At 39.7% G+C, this 17748-nt stretch overlaps 3 protein-coding genes across 4 annotated transcripts; 2 read left to right on the forward strand and 1 right to left on the reverse strand.

Moving 5' to 3' along the window:
• Window positions 1-1234: 1234 nt before the first annotated feature.
• LOC103434664 (ABC transporter B family member 20) lies at window positions 1235-9564 on the forward strand. Its single transcript, XM_008373016.4, has 11 exons — window positions 1235-2043; window positions 3256-3310; window positions 3416-3591; window positions 3741-3941; window positions 4196-4455; window positions 4550-4860; window positions 4982-5202; window positions 5315-5655; window positions 5833-6620; window positions 6710-6951; window positions 7821-9564. The coding sequence occupies exons 1-11, from the start codon at window positions 1645-1647 to the stop codon at window positions 9048-9050; spliced, it is 4224 nt and encodes a 1407-aa protein (XP_008371238.3). The 5' UTR covers window positions 1235-1644; the 3' UTR covers window positions 9051-9564.
• Window positions 9513-11615, reverse strand: LOC103434672 (photosynthetic NDH subunit of lumenal location 1, chloroplastic). 2 transcript variants are annotated; one of them, XM_008373023.4, is made up of 8 exons: window positions 11457-11615; window positions 11275-11365; window positions 10732-10815; window positions 10583-10656; window positions 10376-10498; window positions 10207-10278; window positions 10016-10112; window positions 9513-9843 (listed from the first exon to the last, which is right to left on the reverse strand). In XM_008373023.4, the coding sequence occupies exons 1-8, from the start codon at window positions 11514-11516 to the stop codon at window positions 9740-9742; spliced, it is 705 nt and encodes a 234-aa protein (XP_008371245.1). In that variant the 5' UTR covers window positions 11517-11615; the 3' UTR covers window positions 9513-9739. The 2 variants fall into 2 exon arrangements, with proteins under 2 accessions (XP_008371245.1, XP_070681370.1); XM_070825269.1 differs by having other exon boundaries at window positions 11217-11365; window positions 11457-11515.
• Window positions 11616-14037: 2422 nt separating this feature from the next.
• On the forward strand, window positions 14038-17404 carry LOC103434654 (receptor-like protein kinase THESEUS 1). The gene has a single exon (XM_070825271.1). The coding sequence runs from the start codon at window positions 14589-14591 to the stop codon at window positions 17145-17147; it is 2559 nt and encodes an 852-aa protein (XP_070681372.1). The 5' UTR covers window positions 14038-14588; the 3' UTR covers window positions 17148-17404.
• Window positions 17405-17748: the final 344 nt, after the last annotated feature.

A 17748-nucleotide genomic window follows, 5' to 3' on the forward strand; every position in this document is an offset into this window, starting at 1 on the left:
ATAAAAGGGACTCCCTCACCATCGTTAGAGAGTATCAACTTTAGCCCATCATTTATGTATTGAGGAGTGAGCCCTTATTCTATAAAAGGGACTCCCTCACCATCATTAGAGAGCATCAACTTTAGCTCATCGTTCATGTATTGAGGAGCGAGCCCTTATTCTATAAAAGGGACTCCCTCACCTTCAACGCCACAAGCCGAGCCAACCAAGGCAACATAAGCCACGAGCCGAGCAGCCTCGCAACATGTACTACTTCTAGTTGAGCATCATTTCAGATTGGGCACCGCCTCATGTCGAGTATCAGTGGCAGACGCCATTTAGTTATTTCGGCCCACACATGGACTGAATTTCAAGTCTCCAGCCAAACGACTCTCTTGACTGAAGACTTGGGTGACTACTGTTTATACCATATTTAGGGCCTCGTATTTAGATCTCGTACAAATACTCGGGGGACTTAAATGTAATTATGTGATAAAGGAAGGGGCAAATATGTAATAAGTGATGAGTCCTTATTCTATAAAATGACCCCTCACCCTCACAATTAGGGGATGCCAATTCCTAAGGCTCCTCACCCCCTCAAGCTCTCACTCTCATTCAGAGCTCTCTCCCTCAGAAATACCATAATCAGTGTAGACGTAGCCCAAATCTTGGGGTGAACCACGATACATCTTGTGTTCTTTACATTTCATGCAGATTCACGGTCGGATTTACGTTGTTCCAAGGCCTCCGGTTTTGTGCATCAACACAATGCATTATTAGATGACGAGTAATGCTAGAGAGACTTAATTTGGAGATTAAATTTTGGAAACTAAAAGACAAGAAAGTTGATGATTGATTTATTATTTAACCGTTGATAGACGTGCTTAGTTCTATTGATCATACATCATTTAGTTTACAATTTTATTTTTTAAATTTAATCTCTCTAGCATTACTCTTAGATAATAACACAATGTAACAATGAACATGTTCCATTAAACTGCAAATATAAAAACCTTTTAAAATATTTCAAATCCGATTGAATAGTATCGAAAACCAACCATATCACCGAACCAACGCGTGTCGGCCTTCCGCATCCCAACCCCAAGGACTCTACCGTAACTTGCACCACCCTCACAGCTGTTCACACATTTACCAACACAATCACCTGCTCCAATATTACAAAAATACCCCCAAGTGTCATCGGCGGTCGACCGTTAACCCCCCAAGAATTACTGAAATATACAAAAATTCATTTGATGCATTTTCCGTTTTATTTTGAATTTTAATTTAATTTAATTTCGGGTTTTAATTTTGCGAGTTTGGGAGTCAATATCTCCTTCCTTGTTTGTCTTTCTCCGCCTTGTTTGACCGAGTCGCCAACCCATCGCCGACTCGTTGAAGAATCGTCCCCTTCCTCCTTCGTCTTCTTCCTCCCTCTCTTCCCCTCTCTGCTCTTCCGAAGAGCGGAAGCACAATTGCAGAAGCAGAAGCAATCGAGAGCCGCAGAGAAGCCAAAAGCGTCGAGATTTTTCCTCTAAATTTAGCGGATCTGTGCTAAATTTAGGGGAGAGAGAAAAAATAGGTGAAATTAGGTTTAGGGTTTTTGGCAGGGAGGAGAGAGGGTAGGAGGAGCGAGGGAGCCGTAAATTCGCCGGCTCTGCCAAGATGATGATATCTCGGGGGCTGTTCGGGTGGTCCCCGCCCCACGTACAGCCCTTGACACCGGTCTCAGAGGTGTCGGAGCCGCCCGAGTCGCCGTCGCCGTACATGGAGCAGAGTATCGACGCGTCGGCACAGCCGATGGAGCAGGAGGAGGAGATGGATGAGCAGGAGGAGATGGAGCCGCCGCCAGCTGCCGTGCCCTTCTCAAGGCTGTTCACCTGCGCGGACCGGCTCGATTGGGTTCTGATGACTGTTGGGTCGATCGCCGCGGCGGCTCACGGGACGGCTCTGGTGGTGTACTTGCACTACTTCGCTAAGATTATTCATGTACTATGGATCGGCCATAACCCAAAAGGGGAGCCGCCACAAATGAACGACGAACAGTTCCAGAAGTTTATGGATGTGAGTTATATCGGTTTCTCAGAACCCCATCTTTTTTGTTTTCCGTTTAGTTGATGAAGTAAAAGAACTGAACTTGTGTTATTGGGTATCTTTCTGATAAATTAAGCTGAAAATTGATGGTTTAAGTGTGAGATATAGTATTCAAATTTATTTTTTCGGGGTAGAAATAGCATTCAGTTCAATTTTGTAGGTAAAGTTTTGTTTTTTGTTAGCTTAAGCTGGAAATGGGCCTGCTTCAAGTTTAGGATTAGTAATTGCAGGTAGCTGTTTCAGTCTTTGTAGTGGCTGGGTGGTGTTTGAGTTGCCATACATGAAGAAAATTTGCATTCTTTAGTAATCTGGTTTATTGTTCTATTTAGTTTGAGCATCATGGATCACAATTTCATAGTAAATTGCTATTTGTTAGGGAGTTTAATGGTATTGTGCTTTTACAAGTTAATTTGCTAAAACCAACAACGTAAGAAAAGTTGGTTGTGACCGAGAATTTCTGTTTTCTGCTTATTTTCCTTGTGGAACTTATAGAGTCTGCAATGTATAGATTTAATTCTTTAAGTAGCTCCTAACTAAATGAAACAACTTTGTGTATAAATCATGATTGTAGTTGTAGATAATGAAAGTTCTGCTTAGATATCTATCCTTCATTATGATAATGAAACATGGTTATTTAGTAGTTCAGCGGAAGTCATCTCAAAGGATGTGAGATCACATTTGAGGGGCATAGGTTCATCCGTTCCTTGTTTCATCCATTAGTTGTTTTACTACTGACAGATGTTCATGAGCAAGAGAGTTATTATAGACTGCATTATTAAGAATAGATTGATGCTGAAAAAAAGTATGTACTTGGTTTGTTTCTAATGTGTTTTTCATTGTATAAAATGTATTTTTTATACAAGAGATGTGGAAGGGGGGAGTAGAACTTGGGTCCTCGGGTGCAGGGGTGAATGTTGTTAACCAATTGAGTTACAAGCCCCTTGTGAAAAGTATAAAATTTGAAATAAAATAATGTATTTTGCATAAAGAATAGGTTGAGGCTTAAGATTTTTGTTTTTCTGTTTTTTCTCCTTGTGTCTAGAACCAAAGGCCTTTTTTTTTGTTGCTGACACATTTTTGTTTTCAGCATTATACTATCTTTTTAATCAGTATCTATAACTGAAGATGGAAGTTGAACATATGAGAATTTATTCAATGACTGGTTTATTTGTCTGCCTGCAGCTTTCTTTGTCCATCATGTATATTGCCGTTGGTGTTTTTGCAGCTGGTTGGATTGGTAATGTTGGTTTTTCATTAGCAGAACTAGTCCTTACCACATTTCTGTTCTTCCGGTAGACAATCCTTTGCATACATGTTTACTAACTTGTTCTATATGTAATAGAGGTCTCATGCTGGATTCTGACGGGAGAACGGCAGACTGCTGTCATCAGGTCAAAATATGTTCAAGTATTACTTAACCAGGATATGAGTTTTTTTGATACCTATGGGAACAACGGGGACATTGTGAGCCAAGTATTGAGTGATGTGTTGCTCATTCAGTCTGCTCTTAGTGAAAAAGTATGTCTAAAGCAAATATATTGTCTCATTCGCACCCACCCTTCAAACACACACAACTTCTTTTCCTTTGACAATTAAAAGTATCCTTCCTAATTTGATCCTTTGGTGTACATGTCTTGTCTAATCTTTCCATTTTCTCTGTAATGCAGGTTGGAAATTATATTCATAACATGGCTACATTTTTCAGTGGTCTGATTATTGGATTCATCAACTGTTGGCAGATCGCGGCTATAACTTTAGCCACCGGTCCTTTTATTGTGGCTGCTGGAGGAATATCAAATATATTTCTTCATAGGCTTGCTGAAAATATTCAAGATGCATATGCTGAAGCAGCTAGCATAGCTGAACAGGTTTGCTATCGTTTTATGCTAAAGATAAAATTACCTTACACACTACGGTACTGGATATAATTCTTTCTTTACAATGTCATAATATTGTATATCTGTGGCAAATAATCACACAAGCTGTTTTTTTATTTTTTATTTTTTATAAATATTTTTATTTTATCAGCACTGCTGAGTCTTGATTTATGACAGTTGTCATTTGGGTGAACTGGTTTGTACCATTGGTCCTTTAACTGTCCTTACTTCTCTACCTTATGCAGGCAGTCTCTTACATTAGGACGTTATATGCATTTACGAATGAAACGTTGGCCAAGTATTCGTATGCTACATCACTGCAAGCAACTCTCAGATATGGTATATTGATAAGTCTTGTGCAAGGACTTGGTCTTGGATTCACTTATGGCCTTGCCATTTGTTCTTGTGCCTTGCAACTGTGGGTTGGAAGGTTCCTGGTTAATAGTCATAAAGCTCATGGTGGTGAAATTATAACAGCGCTTTTTGCTGTAATATTAAGTGGCCTGTAAGCATCTAGTTATTTTACTTTTAATATCATTTTTTGGGATCATGCATGCCATTTATTCCATCCACTTATGTGTTAATTCTAACTCTTACAGTGGGCTGAATCAAGCGGCAACAAACTTCTACTCATTTGATCAAGGTCGAATTGCTGCCTATAGACTTTTTGAGATGATAAGTCGATCATCCTCTACTGTTAATCACGAGGGAAGTTCCCTAGCGACTGTACAAGGAAATATTGAGTTTCGAAATGTATATTTCAGTTATCTATCTCGTCCTGAGATCCCTATATTGAGTGGTTTTTACCTCACCGTGCCTGCTAAGAAAGCTGTGGCACTCGTTGGCAGAAATGGTTCAGGAAAGAGCAGTATTATCCCCCTCATGGAGCGGTTTTATGATCCAACATTAGGTATGAGTTATATTTCACTCCAATTGCGTGGTGTTAGCTATCTCATTTAAGGTTCCACTGAAGCCTGTAGCAAGAATTTCTGCTTGGCAGATTCTGATGGTTTTTCCATTTTGTGTTGCAGGAGAAGTTCTTTTGGATGGAGAAAATATCAAAAACCTGAGACTGGAGTGGCTTCGAAGTCAGATAGGGCTAGTCACACAGGAACCTGCTTTGCTGAGTTTAAGTATAAGAGATAATATTGCATATGGGCGGGATGCTACAATGGATCAAATTGAAGAAGCTGCTAAAATAGCTCATGCGCATACATTTATTACCTCACTTGAGGGAGGATACGATACACAGGTGAATGTTGGAAGGAAAAATTATACTCAGAAATATCTATTTTTTTGGTTGTTAATATGTTTCTTTGCTGTCTTGTTTCTGAAGATCCTTCGTTTTGTTCTATGTATTTCAGGTTGGAAGAGCAGGCTTAGCATTGACGGAAGAGCAAAAAATAAAACTTTCAATTGCCAGAGCAGTACTTCTGAACCCCTCAATTCTTTTGCTTGATGAGGTCACTGGTGGACTAGATTTTGAAGCTGAAAAAGCTGTTCAAGAAGCTCTAGATCTTCTTATGTTAGGGCGTTCAACTATAATTATAGCTCGGCGGCTTAGTCTTATAAGGAATGCTGATTACATAGCTGTGATGGAGGAAGGTCAACTAGTTGAAATGGGTACCCATGATGAGTTATTAACCCTGGATGGCCTCTATGCGGAGCTTCTCAAAAATGAAGAAGCTGCAAAACTTCCTAGGAGGTATGGTACAAGAGCAGTTGTTCTTTCTTTAACTTAGTTGAGGATTGTTTATGATTATCATGGCAATATCCGTACAGGGGTGTATGTAGCTGCACAATAGTCTCTATATTGATTCATTGAAATAGAATTTCGTTTTTCTTCTTAACAAGTTTCAATTTTATGGTTTTGTTCATGCAGGATGCCAGTGAGGAACTACAAGGAAACTGCAACTTTCCAAATTGAAAAGGACTCTTCGGCAAGTAATAGCTTCCAAGAACCATCATCTCCGGAAATGATGAAATCACCCTCCCTTCAGAGAACTACTGGCATGTTCCGGATGGGTGATAACACTTTTAACTCACAGGAGTCACCAAAAGCTAAGAGCCCACCAGCAGAGAAAGTGTTGGAAAATGGTCAGGCCGTGGATTCAACAGATAAGGAACCATCAATAAAAAGGCAGGATAGTTTTGAAAGGAGACTACCAGAGTTACCCAAGATTGATGTCCAGTCTGCGAATTTCCAAACGTCAAATGGTTCGGACCCTGAATCCCCCGTGTCACCCCTTTTGATATCTGATCCAAAAAATGAGCGTTCCCATTCACAATCCTTTAGCCGCCCTCATAGTCATTCAGATGACTTTCCCATGAAAGCGAACGAAGTAAAAAGTACAAATTATAAGAAGGCACCATCATTTTGGAGACTTGCACAACTTAGTTTTGCTGAGTGGCTGTATGCTGTGTTAGGAAGCATTGGTGCTGCTATCTTTGGTTCCTTCAATCCTCTTCTTGCTTATGTAATCGCACTGATAGTAACATCGTACTATAGAGTTGATGAAGGTCGTCACTTGAGACAGGAAGTAGACAAATGGTGCTTGATCATTGCTTGTATGGGTATAGTGACAGTCGTTGCCAATTTCTTGCAGCATTTCTACTTTGGTATTATGGGTGAGAAAATGACTGAACGGGTTCGTAGAATGATGTTTTCAGGTGCATGACTTTTAATATTTTTCTAGTTTTCTTGAGATTGAATTGAACTGTGCCATCATGTTATCTTACATTTTGCAATCTTGTGACAGCAATGCTGCGAAATGAAGCGGGATGGTTTGATGAAGAGGAAAACAGTGCTGATACCTTATCCATGCGCTTGGCCAACGATGCTACATTTGTACGAGCTGCTTTCAGCAATCGGCTGTCAATATTTATACAGGATAGTGCTGCTGTTATTGTGGCTCTTCTTATTGGGATGCTGCTACAATGGCGATTAGCACTTGTGGCTTTGGCAACCCTACCAGTTCTCACTCTTTCTGCCATTGCACAGGTTTTCATCATGTTTTGCTTTATAATGTGTATTTGTTTCTACTAGAGAGAGAGTTGTGATGCAATTTTCTCTTAATTTATTAATTAATTTGTGGATGACATTTAGAGTTAGAAATATAGTTCTGTCTCTTATAGTAGAGTTTTGTTCTCTGGTTGATCATGTTTGCCCCCTGGTTCCCCAGACATGAACGTCACCCATGTGTTCGTGTGCACAAATTGATATGGGGAAATCAATTCAAACTTTTACTTTATAAATTTGAGTTACGAATTTTCAATGCTTATCATTACTGCCTCAGTCAAGGGAATGGATTCAAAGGAACTCCTGTTATAAGGTTTCATTACGGATATTGTACCATCTACATTTGGTGGTTTTGAAAGTCAAACTTCTAACCACCTTCAGGGCATCTTTTAAAAATTTATATTAAGTGGTGATATGTTGGCTTCTCTTTTATGAAAATGACCTTGTTTGCTGAAGTAGAGTTACAAATCTAGGTATTTATGGCTTGTGCTTGTTAGATAATGACATCTGATTGGGTTCTTGAACTTGTGTCCTGCTATATCTGCTCCTATATATTATTTCATTTGTCCGAATTATTTATGATCTTTGATCTATGATACCTGTCTTCATTGTGTGCATGTGGTCCAATGTCCCAGTGGATAGGGTGTTGGGTTTCTACTCATGCGTCCCGGGTTTGAAACTCCCCCTCCACTTAATTATTGTAATAGTTTCGAACTCTCCCCCTCCCCCTAATAATAGTAAATTTGAAAACAAAATACCCATCTTCTTTGTTCTTTTGATTTAAATTCAATGAACTGCTATTGGGTCTTTTACCCACAAAAACCTTATATCATTCAATTTGAATATTGCAGAAATTATGGCTTGCTGGTTTTTCAAGGGGAATTCAGGAGATGCACAGGAAGGCATCTTTGGTTCTAGAGGATGCGGTTAGAAACATTTACACTGTTGTAGCATTCTGTGCTGGTAACAAGGTAATGGAGCTCTACAGGTTGCAGCTGAAGAAAATATTCAAGCAGAGTTTCTTTCATGGAATGGCCATTGGATTTGCATTTGGCTTTTCGCAGTTCCTTCTTTTTGCCTGCAATGCCCTTCTCCTCTGGTACACTGCACGCATGGTGAAAAATAAGCATATGGATCTACCTACTGCTATCAAGGAGTATATGGTTTTCTCTTTTGCTACATTTGCACTTGTAGAACCTTTTGGGTTGGCTCCTTACATCCTGAAACGCCGAAAATCTCTCATTTCAGTTTTTGAAATCATAGATCGAGTGCCGAAGATTGAGCCAGATGAAAACTCAGCGATGAAGCCACCTAATGTTTATGGAAGCCTTGAGTTGAAAAATGTTGACTTCTGTTATCCAACTCGCCCAGAACTGTTGGTACTGAGCAATTTCAGTCTCAAAGTAAATGGGGGGCAAACTGTAGCTGTGGTGGGAGTTTCAGGGTCAGGAAAGAGCACTATAATTTCCTTGATTGAGAGATTTTATGATCCAGTTGCTGGTCAAGTCTTACTGGATGGTCGAGATCTGAAAGTTTATAATTTGAGATGGTTGAGGAACCACCTAGGTCTTGTTCAGCAGGAGCCCATTATATTCTCAACAACCATTCGGGAAAATATTATATATGCAAGGCACAATGCTAGTGAGGCCGAGATGAAAGAGGCAGCCAGAATAGCAAATGCTCACCATTTCATCAGCAGCTTGCCTCATGGTTATGATACGCATGTGGGGATGAGAGGTGTTGACTTGACTCCAGGACAGAAACAGAGGATTGCAATAGCACGGGTCGTGCTAAAGAATGCCCCCATCTTATTATTGGATGAAGCAAGCTCGTCCATTGAATCCGAATCAAGTCGAGTGGTTCAGGAGGCTCTTGATACATTAATCATGGGGAACAAAACAACCATTTTGATAGCCCATAGAGCTGCAATGATGAGGCATGTTGACAACATTGTAGTTCTCAACGGAGGGAGAATCGTGGAAGAAGGGTCCCATGATAATTTAATGTCAAAGAATGGTCTCTATGTCCGTTTGATGCAACCGCACTATGGCAAGGGTTTGCGTCAGCATAGACTCGTCTAGGAATGGGGCCTTTGATTGTTGAGAATGCACGTTTGGTTCACCTGTATAGTTCTCATTCTCTCATTTTGGATTGCTGGAGATATATGCACCCATTGATGGCCTCATCGTAGAATATGCGTTGGTGGGATTCCAGCGTCGGCTGGGGAGAATGAGAACGAGACTTGGGGGGTTGTAACGAATGTTTATAGCGGAATGAGGCACGGCATGCAGAGGCGGATTCGTAGTCATATTGTTCAGATCTAGGCTTTTAGGAGTAGGGTTTTTTATTGGTGTTTGGATTTTCTTTTGAGGATGTGCTGTACAACCTGGGCTAAATTCTTTAGGAGGCGAAAGCGTCGTTAGGGTTGGTGTTTGTGCTGAGGCTACAATGGTATATTGATGGTTTGGTATCAAATCAAGGTCTCTACTGAGGTGTGGGGGGTTTTTCCCTTAAATTTTAGTTAATTTACTTGACTCTCACTCTTTGTTGTAACTTTGTGAATATATAGATAATTCAATGCTATTCATTTTTCCCTGCTTGTTTCCACAATTTGTAAATTTGTGCCGAAAATTTTATATTATCGGAAAGGATGGCGCTTCGGACACTCCCGTTTTCTTCTTCTGCACTCCTGCACTTCTGGTGCTAGTCTATCCTCCTTGATTGCAAGTAGACAGAGAAGAATGTAGCAATATATCGGTGAAATTGCACTTCAGATGTCCAGCATTCTGAAAGAGTCTGCTACCACTTTAAGCTGGTTGCGGTATCTTTTCCACCGTCTCTCGTTTGCTCCGACAATTAGGGTGTAATATCTCCCTGTGGAAAAAAGAGGGGGATGTTTCACCATCCGACACTTTTAAAATGTTAAGCTGTCAGACTGTTAACGACTGAATTCAAACCATCGACTAGGTAGGTATTCGTTTGAATGTGAATGTGTGATCTAGATTTGACAGTCTAACAACATCGTTGAGAGACGGTGGATACTTACCGTTTCCAATGGCAATGGTTGCGAATGAAGTGGTAGCGAAGTTTGGAGATGCAAGTCCATACTCAATGGTGTAATAATTTTTCCCATCTATGCTTTTCTGCATTGAATAGATAGTCAATCATCAAGTGTTAAAGAGTTGGATAACGCAAGAGTTCTTGTATCCAAAAAGCATATATGCACAGAATAAAAACCTCCTCGACGCCAAATATGGTTGCATACTGGTTTGGTGCAGCAAGTTTATGCCTCACCAGATCGGTCACAACCTGCTCAGAACGAAAATTTTGTAAGGGTTACGTGATAAGAGAAATAGATACATAATTTTGTACAACTGGTGATCCGACATATCTCCTCACTTTTTACCTGTTCCATTGGACCCAAATCATGGATGTCTGTTTTATTTGTGGGTAAAAATCTCACTCTAACATTATGCAGCTGCATGTATCTGTCCTTGAATGCAGAGTCATGTGCCCTAAACTCAAAGTCCTAATATATGGAGGAATACAGAAATCATTTCAACTGAAAAAGATTTTCTTTTCTTTTCTGCATGAGAAAATTTAGGGTTCTTACCCTCCAATCGTTGGGGTAGTAATAAGAATACCCATCTACTTTGTCAACGAAAGCTCGAAACTTTTCCGGTATTTCTTCACATTCAAGAAATTTAGTTAAAGAATATATATAATTCAATGAATATTAGTTCATATAAGTTTATATGATACCTTGAGCAAAGAGGGAATTTGCATGAAGTAGACTTGTGGTTAGTGCTCCAACCCCTAACAGAAGAGACCTCCTCTTGCAATGGCCTAAATTTTTCATCAAGGATAAGACATTGTTAAGGTTTGAGGTTATAAAAAGCATAATGGTGAAAAATCAAATAGACATTCACAGGCCAACACGAACACAACTAATTTTCTTAAGGAGTCGTTAGGGTCCACCTTTTATCAACACAACCCGTTAAACCTTAATCTAAAAACTTTTGTATATGTTAATGTTGTGACAATGTGTGATTTTGTCAAATCTAATTCAAAATAGGGAAATGAAAAGAAAATGTCAAATACGAAAATGCTTATTGTAGCAGAAATTCCACATAAATCATGTGAAAATTATCCAAAGAAGCTTTTTTTTTTTTTTTTTGTGTGAACCAAAAGTAGTGAAAGAAATCAATGTGTGTGCCTCTATAAAAAATATGCAAAGAAATTTATACCTGCATTAGTAACCGAGTACTGAGAGTTTGAAGAGAAAACTGAGATGGGTAATCTTACTTTCATCAATGGAGGCTGACTCTCCTGAGCACGTGATGGATTTGCAAGAAAAATGAGCGGTGATAGCTCGTGGCAACTCAGTGCAGTGAAACTGGTGCAAAATCAAGTACATGTATAAGTTAGAATGAACTTTCTTGTTTTTAATTTCAATAAAATATCCCTCGTATCGTCAAAGTTTCTACCTTGTCGGGTATGGCAGTAGAGACCCAGCAGCTCAATGAGAGTGATGATGAGATTGCCATGCTTGAATATTTGTCAGAACTCAGAAGTGGCTTTTGGTAAATAGGCACTGAGATTACAAGTAAAGAGTGGATGGTGGAGACTCAAAGCGTGGAGTTTGGCTTCTTGATTGGGGTTGAGTGGGGCCGGAGAGTCTTTCAGGTGAGAGGCACGTGACTGAAAAGGGATAAGAAATTTTCTCAAATTCAATTTAGCCAGCACTATACACCATTTTTCTTTCTACTACACAACTCTATTTTATCTTGTCTTACTTTCAGTTTGATTTATTTATATATCAAAAACAGCTTTTTAAAAAAGTTGCGGTCTTAATCGTGTTTGGTGAATGAAAAAGAAAAATGTTTTTTTTTTTTAAATCGTGAGTCCAAAATGCAGAAAGTAGAAGCATATTTACACATGCTTCTTAAACAAGTTTTTTTTTTTCTTTGGAAGTTGGTGAACGATATCAATTCATGAAACTTTGATATTGACAATCCTACCCCTATCTTTTTTTCGCTAAAAGTACTTTTAGCACGACAATTTACCAAACACTTACCTGCTTTTTTCCCGGCTATTTATTCTCATAACATAGCATAAGCAATTTTGATAAAAAAAAAAGCACAGAACTCCAAACTAGCCCTAAAAATGGCTTTGAAAATCAGCTTTTCTTTTTCAAATTTGCCCTCATCAATCTTTATTTTATTTTATTACAAAAATAAAAATGGGCCAGTGAGCCCAGCCCATATTTTAGCTGGATCAGCCCAATTAGCCATGGGTGCCTAGGTTGCTAGCCCATGATACGAATCTTTACTAATTCTAATGGGAAATCTGATACAACTTGCAAGTTACAAGTACAAACGAGGATAAAAGAGGAAACCTGCTCCTACTGGGAAAGGGAAACCCTAATACTGATAGACTAATAGGAATTGTCCCTTGCGAGCCAAGAAACTGCAAGCTATATATACTAGGACATGCTAATATTCATATTGCACTATCCTAACCGAGTCGAGCACTCTAGAAGTTTTCGTATCAGCTGCAGCAAGTTAATATGGAGTTGGTCAGCGGAGGAAATTCCCACGGGAGGCGGCCACCGGCAAGAAGAATCGATGAATCATCGACAGAGTGGACGCTGGAGCACCACAAGCTATTCGTTGATGCTGCGGTCGGGCTGGGATTGAACGATTTCAAAAACGATGCAACACCGGCGGCAACAAGAACTCTGATCGTGGAGCTCATGAGCAAGAACAACACCCGGGACACAAAGAAGATACGTTTTTTGCGCCCGGTTCTCATCCACCACATGAGAGAATTTCAGCGCATGCAGAAAAAGACTGATGATTCGCTGTCGGCCGACCGAATGATGAGAGACTTTGAAGGCCTTAACGTTAACAGTGATGGTAATAATAACGGGGGCAGGATGAAGGAGTATTTTTCTCCATGGACGTTGGAGCTTCAAAAAAAGCTGGTGGAGGCAGTGATCCAATTGGGTGGGGTTGGGAAGGCAATTAGGCCGGGCGGCCCATGCGGTATTCTGAGACTGATGGATGAGGAGCGCCGCCGGGGCCTCACAGAGCAGATGGTAAAGAGGCGTCTTTGGAAGTTGATGGATTTGCAGAAGAAGACTCGTCGAGCCACAGCCACGCTGGATGGGACTCATGCCGCGTCTAATATGGTGGATATCAGTAGAGATCTTGTCCGCCGGCATTATGCAACTAAAGGCTATCTTCCAATTATGTAACGAGAGAGATATATTAATTAATAAGTGTAATATAAATAGATATTTGATATGAATATTTTCACTGTGAAATTCTCTTTTGCGGTGACTAGTTACCCTTCAAAAACTCGGTCTTTGTAGTCTTTCATGAATTTTGGTTACAGAAAATTCCTATAAAAAAATGTTTACACAAGATAATATAAACAAAATAGAGTTTTTAAACCACTAAAATACTTTATATTTCAAACATTAGAAATAATGTTTCTTGAGCCTGTTCGGGAAGCAGCAAAAGAATTTTAAAAAATACTTTTTAAAAAATACTTTTGAAACCAATCAATACCTAGTAAAAACGTAAGTGAGTCATGGAAAAGCACTTGAAGTGCTTTTGGGACCCAAAAACATGTGCTTTAAAAACGCTTTCAGTTATTTTAAAAGAACTACCAAATGAACGTTTAGTTAGAACATATTTTTAATGTCATTTACAGAAAGATAGTCCATTTTCCAAAGTTATACACAACATTATAATTTAAGTTTGGACTTAAACCTAGAATTTGAGACGGGTGGGTGAAACGTTTGAGTCTATTTTCATTAGTGGAAAAGTTGTGTCAAAATATGGTCAAGGAACACAAGATTTATTAGTTAATCTAGAAAGAATAGATAAGAGAGAAGACCACTTAAACCAAATAATTAAGGGTAGGCACGTGGTGAACAGTAATCACTAGAATAATGCCATGCTTCTGTCAAGCACCAGCTTCTTACCAGCTCAATCCAAACTAATTTAATGAAGTTGGAAAACTGAAATCACTTGCAGTAATCATATTTTATTACTGTAATCTGCTTAATGTATTGTTTCTTAACCTTCTCTGGAAGCAGCAAAGCCTTTGAAAATAAAGTAGCAACATCGAAGACAGTTGAGTCTTGGAGCTGGTCAAACACAACAGAGAATCTACTGACTGAGTTACTTATAAAAGATAAAAAAGAACAGAGAATCTTGTGGATGCAGCCTTAATAGTTGGGAAGATCTTAAGTTCTGGAAGAGGTTTCGATGGTTTCAAGAAAAGCCCGCATCACACTTTTGATTTATGAAACTTAGAACTTGAATCTGGGAATTATTTGTATTTTTTATTATATTTTTTATTTAGACAGTCACTTGCTGCACCTTGGAAACCGCAGCTTTTCCATGATTCCTTCAACATACCCCACACTCCCACTTTTTTCTTTTCCAAGCATCATACATTTTATCTTATTGATTTTTCCCCAAGTGGATTGAAGAACAGGTACGCTCTTCTTTCGTTTAAACATTTCTCGTTTTATGCAGACGTAGTCCACTCAGGCACGAGTTTTTACAATATCGGTCTTATATTTCTCCATTTTGTACAAGACAATGGGTTGTCCAAATGGGATTTTCTTGATTTGCATTTTTTTCTGTGTTTCATCCATCCCATCCATTTCTGTGGATGCTTCTTTTGTTCGTCAAGATAGTTTTTTCATTGATTGTGGGGGAAGCAAGGCATTGAAGCTTGAGGATGGCAGGATTTTTGAGCCTGATTCTGGAAACCCAAATTTGATTTTATCTTCCCAAAGCCACATTGCAGTTTCAGATCTTGAATCCAATCCGTCAAACCATTCAATATCTCTCTACAATTCTGCCCAAGTTTTTGAAGAGACTTCATTTTATACCATTCACACCAAGCAGATTGGCCGCTATTGGCTCAGATTGCATTTTTATCCTTTCGAAAACGCGAAATTCAATTTGAAATCTGCGGTGTTTTCGGTTATGGTCAATGGGATTACACTGCTTCATGGGTTTTCTTTCGCAAACGAGCGCAAAATCTCTCAACTTGTAAAGGAATATGTGTTTGAAGTGAGTGGAAAGGGTTCTGGAAAATCGTTGGTGCTGAGATTGTCACCTTGGAATAACTCAGTTGCATTCATCAATGGAATAGAAGTTGTTTCTGTGCCGAATGGGCAGTTTTCTAGCTCCCAAGTAATTTCTGTTCCTTTGGGAAAACCTCTAGTTGATGTTCCTAAAGATGCCGCTCTTGAGACAGCGTATCGGATAAACATGGGAGGCCAGCACATAAGTAGCCCCAAGAATGACACAATGTGGAGGACATGGAAGCCTGATCATGCTTTTCTTCTCAACGCTGCAGCGGCACGAACCATCAGAGCTGATCCGGGATCCATCAACTACCCTGATGGAGTTTCACTCGACATTGCACCCAATTGGGTTTATGCCACAGCTCAAGAAATGGCAGATGCAAAGGTCAGCAGTCAGAAGTTCAACATATCATGGGCATTCGAAGTCGAAAAGGGCTTCAGTTATCTGATCAGATTGCATTTTTGCGACATTGTGAGTGTGGCTCTCAACCGTTTAATCTTCAATGTGTATATCAACAACCAATCTGCTTTAGACTCTTTTGATATCTCAAGCCGGACAAAGAAATTATCATCAGCTTATTTCGTAGATTTTGTGACGAATGTATCCATGCACGAAAATCGGATTTTGGTTCAAGTAGGTCCTCCTACGCTGAGGGATCTCCCTTCAAATGCAATTTTGAATGGATTGGAGATTATGAAAATGAGTGATCACAGAGACAGCCTTGATGGGAACCTTCCGGCGAATAACAATGCAGGTTTGAAATCCGGGGCAGGCAATAAAAAGTGGATGCTGCTGGCAATTTGTGCTTCTTCATCAGGATTTGTAGTTTTGGTACTCATATCAGCTGCTTTCTTCTTGTACTGGCGGCAAATCCATCAGAGGAAGCTAAGGCCTAAGTGCTCTGCCTGGTTGTCTTTTCCTAGCCATGCGGGGAATTCCGATTCAAAAGTTTCCGTTGGCAGTTATGATTATTCCACAGCACATTCACCTGGTTTACGCCGGATTCTAGCATTCAAGGAGATTCGCGAAGCAACGAGGAATTTTGACAAGAGCTTGGTCTTGGGAGTGGGGGGATTCGGCATGGTTTACAAAGGAGTGCTAGAAAATGGGAACGTGGTTGCAGTAAAGCGCGGAAACCCGCGTTCCCAACAAGGCCTTACAGAATTCAGGACAGAAATCGACATGCTGTCAAAGCTCAGGCACAGGCATTTGGTTTCTCTGATAGGCTACTGCGAAGAGCTCAACGAAATGATCCTTGTTTACGAGTACATGGCCAAAGGTCCTCTTCGAAAGCACTTGTATGGTTCGAATCTTCCTCCGCTTACTTGGAAACAAAGGCTTGAAATCTGCATTGGAGCAGCAAAGGGCCTGCATTACCTTCACAATGGGGCAGCAGAGAGCATAATTCACCGCGACATTAAGACAACAAACATACTTCTCGATGAAACCCTCACTGCGAAAGTGGCTGATTTTGGATTGTCAAAGTTAGGTCCTACTTTGGATCAAACACATGTGAGCACTGCAGTGAAGGGGAGCTTTGGATATCTTGATCCAGATTACTATCGCCGGCAGCAGCTAACGGAGAAGTCAGATGTGTACTCTTTCGGAGTAGTTTTATTAGAAGTCTTGTGTGCTAGGCCACCTATAAACCCTGCCCTCCCCAGAGAGCAAGTTAACATAGCAGAATGGGCAATGAGTTGGCAAAAGAAGGGAAGATTAGAGAAAATTATAGACCCCCGTCTTCGAGGACATGTGAATCTTGAATCATTGCGAAAGTTCGGAGAAACAGCTGAGAAGTGTTTGGCTGAATACGGAGTTGATAGGCCAACAATGGGGGATGTTTTGTGGAATTTGGAGTATGCTCTTCAACTACAAGAGGCTTCTACACAGAGCTTTTCGTCCGAAAACAGTGCGAACTACATTCCGGATATGCCAGAATGGCTTCAAGAAATTCGAAATGTCAATGGTGGTGGTGGTGGTGGTGAGGGAATTAGCGATCAAGAATCTGATGCAACTTCAAGTGCAGTTTTTTCAGAGTTATTGGATCCAAGGGGGAGATAGTTATGGAAAGTGTAGCCTCTCATTAATTATAGCAATATATTGTTTCTCCTTTTTTAATTTCATGACTTGTATTATGATTTCAAGATCAAAGTGCAAGGGAAACATGGAGATCTGGCATAACATGACGAGTGTAGACCTTCAAAATATTGATGTTTTTTCTGTGTATGAACTTGATCACACTCCCAATTCAATTAATATTGGGCCAGCACAGGTCCAATGTGAAATTCTTCAGTAAAGATACGAAGATTGTTACATGATACTACGAGTTTACTTACATGTAAAACTTTGATACTAACGTATTTATTAAACAATTCATTAAATTATAATCTGTAGTTGCTATGTATCCACATATTATAACAACATGAAATTTTATACACTAGTTTTTTTCTTTTATTTTTTATTCTCAAACAACGAATGCATTAGAAAATGTAAGGTGTTAATGCGAGTCCTTTCTGAAAAGAAAAAAATAATTTAAGGTGTCAATTTTAACTAGAGTAATAGTTTAGGAAATCAATCAGATTTTCTTGATTCGCTAAGCTTTTACCGCTAACCGGATATACAGGTTCCACAGCCGATGTTTCAGGTGTTTATAGGGAAATCC

The sequence above is a fragment of the Malus domestica genome, chromosome 07, assembly GCF_042453785.1.
Source record: "Malus domestica chromosome 07, GDT2T_hap1".
Lineage (NCBI taxonomy): Eukaryota > Viridiplantae > Streptophyta > Magnoliopsida > Rosales > Rosaceae > Malus > Malus domestica.